Consider the following 9888-nt stretch of genomic DNA (forward strand, 5'->3'; position numbering starts at 1 on the left):
AATGGAAATGGAAGTGAATTTTTTTATGTGGAAACGGAAACAAAAACAGAACAGTGTTTTTCGGTGGAATAGGCATGGAAATGGAATTTTCCGTTTCTGTTAATATGGAATTTCCATTTCCACTATAGACCTATCTCTGCTTTGTAGTCCAACCACCACCAACACGGAATTATACAATGAATAGAATGGATCATTTGAGCCCAACTTCTAATACCACACATGTACTCCGCTTGACCCTATATGCAAGTGTCTAGTATTACTAAAATACTACACTAAGTTGCTAACATAACCATGCTATTTTGTAGCCATGTTAATAATTCATTAAATTTGGTTGTGTTTTGTGTGTATTTCTCTATGATTCAAGGTTTTTTTTAAGTTCCGGTCAATGCCCACTTCTGTTTTCATGTCCGCTTTGTATTCGGTCCATGTCTGTTTCTGATAGTATTTGTTTCCGTATTTATTTTCGGGGTTTCCATATTTGTTTCCGCTTCTGCAAAAATATATGAAAACAAATGTGGTAGCACTCAGTTCCGTCCGTTTCCGCTTCCTTTTCATCCCTACTTACAAATGACAGTGCATGTCCTCCTCCGACATCTCATTCAGCTTCGCGCTATCATGAGATGAAAGAGTAGTGGTGGATCGAAGTGGATTATTTATATGGATATTTACATATTCGAATGCAAGTGGGGTTTTACTATGTTGAATTTTGTTTGAGAAATGTTGGTTTTTTGGTTTACAAGATAATATTCTTTTTTTTCACTATTTGCACTTGCTCAAACACAAACATTTCACGTACACAATTACGTCAAAAAAAAAACATTTCACGTACACAACAGGTAGGCTCTTTGTCTAAAACAGTTACCAAAACCGTACACACACATTTTTCGATTCTCCATTCTCAATAAAAAAAACTTTATATGTTTCTCCTCGGTGAAACACGGCCGCCGGCCGGCACAAGGAGTAAAAAAAAGACTACGGGGCACTACACGAAGGCTTATTTGCTTGGCTCCGAAGCCAAGCAACAGCCAAGAGGTTGAGCCTTTGACCGGTCAAAATCAAATCCAAAATCCTCGTCCTATATCGAAGTGAAGCCGTCAAGGGAGGATGCTCCATCGTCGGAGCAGAGCGTGGCCACCAGCGCTCTATCCCATGGCCCGTATGAGATCCCGGCGCTGCCGAGGTCGACGACTCTCCGCATTCCTGCTGAGCTCCCCGCGCTCTGAAGTCCGTCCGCCGAGCAGGCTGTTGCTTCAAGGGCCGCCCAGGCTTGCCAGCCGAGTCTCTTTCCTTCCCCCTTCCTATGCATCAATCTGATTGTTAATTTCCGTGGTCAGTTGAATCACATGGGATACCTCTTGTTGAATCACGGCGGCGTTGCTGGAGGGTAGCTGCAGAGTAAGACGGGCCGCGCGTGACGTCGCTATTCATGGCGGCGGTGCTGTGCAGGGAGAGGACCCTGTGCTGCCGTGCGTACGCATTGACGAGAGGATAGGACGAAACGTTTTCCCCAGTTTATTAGCGTTAAAGCTGTAGCGCGGGTTAATTACCAAAAACTACAAGGGCTTTTTCATAAAAAAGATGCGACAGTGAATCGGGCAAACTCAACCCGTTTTATTATTAGGGAAAGATTAAGACCGGATATATGCCTTGCGTAAGCGTCAACCTGATGGGTCCTTCAGTTTTTACTAGCAAAAATGCCCGTGCGTTGCAACGGGAGGATATCACAAACTCTAACCCAATATGCATGGCTCAAAATCCCCACATATTCAAATCATCCATTGCGAGATGACACCTATTTTAAAAATATAGTAGTTCGGTCAGATACTGACTCGTTCATTCCTCTACAAAGAAATTAAAGATGAATTCTTCATCCCTTTGAATACTATATTGTTCACCTTTTGTGATGATTTTATTGGATGTTGAACTTCAAAAACTCGCCTGATTTATCCATCTTCCTAACGTATAAAAGAGCCCATGCTTTGTAAGAGGAAACAAAAATATTGAAATATTTATGTTATTGTGATAAACACCAACATCTTGTTCATGTCCCTTTTCTTCATCGATCCGACGACACCACACCAATAGATTACTTTTCTCTATATGGGATATGTCTCCATCTTAACCCTCATAAGAATACTACTCATGCAAGAATCATTAATTTTTAATATTTGTAAAATTCAACAATGAAGCAATGAATGAATCCAACCCATCACAATATGTTCCGTAAACAGGGTCAGCAATCCTATTGAACCCGCATGACCTAAGCGATATGATCAGGTCGTCCTGCAGGCACACCGAGCACGGGCGTTTGCTTTGCTTTTCTTGGTTGTGATGGTCTCTTTCCCACGGATACGAACGTGAGTCTTCCTACTTTTTTGTGGTTTAAATCTTGCACGCCTCAAGTTTTCACATATGTATCTCTCCCTCTCTCTTACGTATCTTTTTATGCCTCTATCTCTCTCATGTTTCACTCACTTTTCATGTACCCTTCTCTCTCATGTGTCTCTCTCAGACTCCGAGATCTCTCTCTCTCTCTCCTATATTTGGCTAACCTAGACGACATATTAAAAAGCCTGGATGACCAAAAAACTATGAACATTTTCAGAAAATTATTTGAGCCTTCCTTCTATTTTATTTAATTGCCTTTTCAAATTCCTTTCGAGGCTTCAAAAAATCCCATGCCTTTTTCTACTTCAAGGTAGACTTCCAAACTTTGGCGACATTTCTTCTATCTTTTTCCCAAGTTCCACAAAAAAATCTCAATATTTTTGGACACTTATAAAACCTAGTCCTAGAGTTTGAAGTTAAACTTTCAATCATGTCCATTTATATTTTATGGATCAAGATCATTTCTATGAGTCCAGAGAAAATAACCCCATGCCGAAACTCTTTTCCTAGACCTCCTTTTCTTTCTCCAAATCTCTGATTTTTTCAGAAATAGAAAAAAATGAAAAACTGAAGGAAGAGAGAGAGCGCGCCAGCCGATCCTTTTGGCCCAAGGCCCAGCCGCACCTCGTCAACCCTAAGCCGCCAGGGGATAGCCTCGCCCGATCCCGATCCCGATCCCCACTCTTCCGAGCCCCCTCATCCTCCTCTCGGTCCCCAGCCACCAGAGACAGGCACATGAGAGAGAGAGAGGTTCGGCCGCCGCCGCCACTCGCATGCTTGCCTCCTGCCGGAAACGCCGCCGCCCAATGTCATGCCTCCGGCGAGCTCCGCCTCTCCTCCTCCCGTTTTCCCTCCCCGCGCCGTCCTGCTCGAAGGAGCCATGCTCTGCCGCGGTCCACGGCGAGCGTCGCTAACCCCGCGCCTGCCATGCCGCTCCCCTCCTCCCATGGTGCGCCCCTACCCCGTTGAGGACGAGCTTGGCGAGTCCTGCCATGCCGTCGTCCCGAGATAATCCGCTGCCATCCTTCTCTTCGTTCCCTTTATCTTCTCTGCCATGGCCACCCGCAGGAGCTCGAGCTCCCCCTGCACCTCCTTCCTGTCGTCCTGCTCGCCGTCGCCTGGATCCACGCCTCCCCTTACCCTGCAAGTCCTGTGACGCCACCCTCCTCTGCATCGAGACGCGTCGCCGCCTCAAGTGCCTACCTCGCCTCCCCATGCGTGGATCCGGTCGCCCTCGAACCATTCCTGCCGGAATCCGGCGTGATCCGACCAGAGAATGAATGCCGCCACATCGCTAGTCTTCTTCCACTACGGCGCGGCCTGGAACCTCCCATGCCTGCATCTTCGTCGTTGCACGCCGGCGCGGCCTGGAACCTCCTGCTTGCATCTTCGTCGCTGCACGCCCCATGTTTTTTAGTATATAATCGAAACGTTTTTGTCAGATTAAAAAAGGACTGCGGGTTAGATAACTAAAACAGCAGGGACTTTTCTGTAAAAGTGTCACGACGGTGAACCCGGAGACCCAATCCGTGCTTTATTATTAGGGAGAGATAAACTTTACCCTTTCTTTAAAAAAAACAGGAACTACGAAAACAACTACTCCCTCCATCTCAAAATAAATGCCTTGACCTTAGTATAACTTTATATCAAAGTTAGTATAAAATTAAGACACTTATCTTTAGATAGAGGGAGTATAAGCTATCGGTGACCGGCGACATCTAGCTTGAATTAGAGGTTCACCGCCCGACCGTCAAGTAATTCTATCGTCGTTGACGGACCAGTAAGGAGGACGTGTCATGAAAACCCATGACTTGTCATCTTTGCTTAACCCGTTGACGAGAAATAACCTGCTTCTAAATCGTACTGCCACAGCACGCGACTTGGCGAAAGCAGCCCCGCGTTCCTCGTGCTTGATACTTTAGTCGCCGCTTTAGCTTAAACAACAGTGCTCCTAATCCACAACTGCTAAGTAATTCCCCACCTTCTCCCCACTCGCTCTGCTTAAACAACGAATCCCACAGTCCATGCTTTTCCGGTTCTTACTAATCCGATCCTATCCACCGAGCGATCGAGATCGCAATCAAACCGCGTATACTGTCTCCGGAGCAGGGCAGTTTGAACCTGTGCTTCTTGCTTGCTTGCGGCCGTCTTGGCCGGCCTCTCTTTGCAGCCATGTGCAGCAGCGTCGCAGGAGGAGGACTGAATAAACAAGACAGGTTGTCTGGACTCTGAACTGGGCTGGGCATCACAGGCGAACATGGACGCCGACACCAGTATGTGCGTCCTCGTATTTTATTGTTACAAGCCTCAAGTCTTTCTTTTGATTATGTTTGGTCTGTCTGCCTGTTTTTATCGTTATATCGTTATACTAATCTACCAAAGCTTTATGACCAAAAAGCTGTGTGCTTCACAGCTGTCCATTGCTTATGAGGGCAGTTAAGAATTTCATACCCTACTACTATAAAATGCACAACACAACTGGCAGAGTATTGCCATACTACTAATACATGTGCAAAGGATTACCAAAATCCTCGGATCGACAGCCAAACTACAGTACGTCGTACAGCGGCGCCATGCGGAACACGATTCCAAAGCGCACCTCGCCCGCCAGGTCCCCCTCACAACGACTATGCCCCTGCGCCCCACCCGCACTGGCCTTATTCGTTATAGTGCGGTCCGTCCCGTCGCGTCCTGCCAGTTCCATGATCAAGGCCTGCCTCAGCGAGCTCTGCGCCAGCTGCTGCTCCTGCATACTCCCGCCGTCCTCACCGCGCGCGGCTAACCAAGAGATGGGCTCCGACGGCGCCATCACGCACCGCAGCGTCGACGTCAACGGCGTGCGCCTCCACGTCGCGGAGGCCGGCCCGGCGGGCGCGCCCACGGCGCTGCTGCTGCACGGGTTCCCGGAGGTGTGGTACACCTGGCGCCACCAGATGCGCGCGCTGGCCGCGGCGGGCTACCGCGCCGTCGCGCCCGACATGCGTGGCTACGGCGGCTCCGACGCGCCCTCTGGCGGACCGGACCAGTACACGGCGCTGCACGTCGTCGGCGACCTCGTCGCGCTCATCGATTCGCTCGGCGAGAAGCAGGTCTTCGTGGTGGCGCACGACTGGGGCGCCATGATCGCGTGGAGCCTGTGCCTGTTCCGGCCGGACAGGGTGAAGGCGCTCGTCGCCCTCAGCGTCCCCTTCACCCCGCGGAGCCCGGCGAGGAAGCCCGTCGACGGCTTGAAGGCTCTGTACGGGGACGAGTACTACATCTGCCGTATCCAGGTGCGTAGATGCCATGTAGGAGTAGTACTAGAACTCATGCCCGATGGATAACCATGGCAACTGTGAACAAACATTTTTAGAGAAGATATTTTCGTTCATGTTGTACTGCCACTAGTTACAGTCCTTGTGCCGACCAAACCTGAAGCCATATACTTGTCGCAGAAGTTTGTTAACAATTGGGTCTATTACAAATAAACATTACATGCTAGTAGAAAACTGTGAAGGCCTTCTTTAGTTCAAAGATTTTGCAGATGAATTTTAGATTTTCTTTACTACAGAGTTTTTCGGATTGCAACTTTGCAAGGTTGAAAATCACAGGATTTTTTTTCTATGATCTCCTTTGCATACAATTTCAAAGGAAATGTTTCGTGTACAAAAATTGAAAACGATGTAATGTACCTAATCTTTCAAGAAAGGTACTGTTTCCATATGATGCGAGAAGACAACGTCTAATACATTTTATATATAATGTGTATTTCTCTATCCGCATAGGATTCAGTTCGACATGTAAGTTAGATATCAAATTCTTACATTTCTCTGTTCCTCTGTAAGTTTTTCTTTTCTTTTTGAGGATCCTCTGTAAGGTTGTTTAGAACGTAGAGTCAAACAAATAAAAGTCCGGGACAAACTAAAAGGACCTAGCGTATTTGCAGGACAGGCCACATGACTGGCTGCTAACAAATGTTGTTTTTTCTGTATATAAGTTTGGTTCCAATCACCCGAGTGATGAAGGCATTGGTTCCCCAACTTAGGTTTGATTATTTTGTTCCCCACCCACCTACTATTGCACAAGACTGCTTGATGCTCATCTAGTTTCGTGACCAAGTAAAGAACTGTTTGAAACCCACGTCTGGTATCAGCATCTGCTCTAGCGTGGCCGGGCCATAACTAAAGCCAATTCCTTTTCAATTCATATACTATATTGTTCTTGTAGTTGCATGTGAAAACAACATGATGGAGATGGTGCTAATTTGCAGGAACCTGGAGCAATTGAAGCAGAATTCGCACGGCTCAGCACAGAGCTGGTGCTAAGAAAGTTTTTCACTTATCGAACTCCTGGCCCTTTGTTCATTCCCAAGAGCGGGTGGGGCTCACCAGATGATGAGGTGCCCTTGCCGAGCTGGATCACGGAGGAGGATATCAAGTACTACGCGAGTCAATTTGACAAGTCTGGTTTCACCGGGGGATTGAACTACTACCGTGCCCTGAACAAGTAATTAAGCTACTTCTTTGACTCCTTACTTTTTTAGATATTTTTTATCCTATGATTAGTGTGCTTTAACTATTACCGTAACCTAAATATGAATACCCGAACTTAAAATATGATTCCAAGCTTAACATTTTTTTTTCCATATTGAATTTACGTGTCCAAAACTTTAGTTTTCCTGTTCTTCAGCAACATTTGTGATCTTGTGTTATAAAATCAACAATGTATATCATCGCACTCCACTCGAATAAATGGAATTTTTACTATAGACTCCCAAATATATATGTTTGTAGAGACTAGAGAAGGATTGCTAGGACAACTGGACGCACGATATTTTGGTCTAACAACCATATTTGGTATGTGTTCAGGACATGGGAGCTAACGTCGCCATGGACCGGAGCTGAGATAAAGGTACCAACCAAGTTCATAGTTGGTGATGTGGACTTGTCATACCATGTTGCAGGCGCACATGATTTTATTAACAAAGGTGGCCTCAAGAAGTTTGTTCCATTACTGGACGATGTGGTGGTAATGAAAGATGTCGGGCATTTCATAAATGAAGAAAAACCAGAAGAAATTAGTGCCCATATAATCAGTTTCTTAAAGAAATTTGACTGAAATGAGGAGTAACGAACTCACCATGGAACATGGTCAAAATGTAGATGCTTGATGGAAAATTTGTATTAAGCCCGTTGTATTATTGTGTCGCACAATTTCACATATGTATGCAACTATTATTTTCTTTACATTTCACTCTCTGTTTAATTTTTCATGTCTAGTGCCGCTACCCGGCTTTGTAGTGTGTGTGCTTGGGTTGTTTCTTCTTAACTAAAATAAAAGTGACAGCGGCTAGTCACCGTCGCCCGAGTTCTTTTTTAATGTTTTGTGCCACTACTGTCGTTATGTTTTCATAATTCATTATTTTTGCATGTTCCATGGAATATTAACATATTTAGGGGATATTTGACATTCTAAATATCCTACATATTCGGCCACAAGATGCAAAATAGAACTCCGAAGCTTTTTGGAACGAAAATCCAAGATAAGAATAATTAAGCCCTCACCATTTTTTCGACCTAGAGGTTGTTGAGATATGGTAAGCTATACTAGGGCAAATAAGAAATTCTACCATGTAATACGAGAATATGCAGTTATACAATATCACCACTTGACGCATAAAGGCATAGAGGTATTACCATGTTTTGAGACATACGTCCAAGATGGGGCATGTTAAAACAACATCTGTGATCGATCTACATGCTCTAGATGCTCTAAAGATCAACGTGTGCCCACGTCACTCCTGAGGGGCGGCACGAGCGATAACCTAGCCGCTGCCGTCCCACTCGCCGCTCCTCCTCACTCCCTTGCCACCGCCGGGGGATGCCGTACCGGGCAAAGCCCGCTAGAAATACTTGGGCCTTCCTACAATCTTCTTTCGTGATTGATATTGGGGAACGTAGCATGCAATTTAAAAAAAATCTACGATCACGCAAGATTTATCTAGGAGATGCATAGCAACGAGAGGGGGGGAATGTGTCCACGTACCCTCGTAGACCGAAAGCGGAAGAGTTATGTTAACGCGGTTGATGTAGTCGAACGTCTTCATGATCCAACCAATCTAGCACCGAACGTACGGCACCTCTGAGTTCAGCACATGTTCAGCTCGATGACGTCCCTCGAACTCTTGATCCGGTAGAGGGTCGAGGGAGAGTTTCGTCAGCACTACGGCGTCATGACGGTGTTGATGATGTGGTCTGCGCAGGGCTTCGCCTAAGCACTACGATGATACTATCGGAAGAGTAAACTGTGGAGGGGGGCACCGCACACGGCTAAGACAATGTTTTGCCTTGGGGTGCCCCCCTGCCCTCGTATATAAAGGAGGGAGGGGGGAGGCGGCCGACCTGGAGGGGCGCGCCAAAGGAGAGAGTCCTACTAGGATTCCCAGTCCTAGTAGGAGTCCCCCTTCCTTTTCGGAGTAGGAGAAGGGGGAAGGGAAAGATAGAGGGAGAAGGAAAGGGGGGTCGCGCCCCCTCCCCTAGTCCAATTCGGTTTGGCTAGGGGGGCGCGCGCCACCTCCTGGCCGCCGGCCTACTCTTCCCACTAAAGCCCATGAAGGCCCAATACTCTCCCGGGGGGTTCCGGTAACCTTCCGGTACTCTGGAACCATTCCGGTGTCCGAATATAACTTTCCAATATATCAATCTTTATGTATCGACCATTTCGAGACTCCTCGTCATGTCTGTGATCTTAGCCGGGACTCCGAACAAACTTCGGTCACCAAAACACATGACTCATAATACAAATCGTCATCGAACGTTAAGCGTGCGGACCCTACGGGTTCGAGAACACATCTCTGATCAATAACCAATAGTGGAACCTGGATGCTCATATTGGCTCCTACATATTCTACGAAGATCTTTATCGGTCAAACCGCACAACAACATACGTTGTTCCCTTTGTCATCGGTATGTTAGTTGCCCGAGATTCGATCGTCGGTATCTTCATACCTAGTTCAATCTCGTTACCGGCAAGTCTCTTTACTCGTTCCGTAATGCTTCATCCTGCAACTAACTCACTATTCACATTGCTTGCAAGGCTTATAGTGATGAGCATTACCGAGAGGGCCCAGAGATACCTCTCCGATACACGGAGTGACAAATCCTAATCTCGATCTATGCCAACCCAACAAACACCTTGGAGACACCTATAGAGCATCTTTATAATCACCCAGTTACGTTGTGACATTTGATAGCACACAAGGTGTTCCTCCGATATTCGGGAGTTGCATAATCTCATAGTCAGAGGAACATGTATAAGTCATGAAGAAAGCAATAGCAATAAAACTTATCGATCATTATGCTAAGCTAACGGATGGGTCTTGTCCATCACATCATTCTCTAGTGATGTGATCCCGTTCATCAGATGACAACACATGTCAATGGTCATGAAACATAACCATCTTTGATTAACGAGCTAGTCAAGTAGAGGCATACTAGGGACACTTTGTTTTATCTATGTATT

General features: G+C 46.3%; 1 protein-coding gene across 1 annotated transcript; it reads left to right on the top strand.

Annotated features, from left to right (window-relative positions):
- Positions 1–4946: 4946 nt before the first annotated feature.
- LOC119338895 (epoxide hydrolase A-like) lies at positions 4947–7746 on the top strand. Its single transcript, XM_037611102.1, has 3 exons — positions 4947–5660; positions 6638–6873; positions 7236–7746. The coding sequence occupies exons 1-3, from the start codon at positions 4962–4964 to the stop codon at positions 7483–7485; spliced, it is 1185 nt and encodes a 394-aa protein (XP_037466999.1). The 5' UTR covers positions 4947–4961; the 3' UTR covers positions 7486–7746.
- Positions 7747–9888: the final 2142 nt, after the last annotated feature.

The sequence above is a fragment of the Triticum dicoccoides genome, chromosome 7B (assembly GCF_002162155.2).
Source record: "Triticum dicoccoides isolate Atlit2015 ecotype Zavitan chromosome 7B, WEW_v2.0, whole genome shotgun sequence".
Classification (NCBI taxonomy): domain Eukaryota; kingdom Viridiplantae; phylum Streptophyta; class Magnoliopsida; order Poales; family Poaceae; genus Triticum; species Triticum dicoccoides.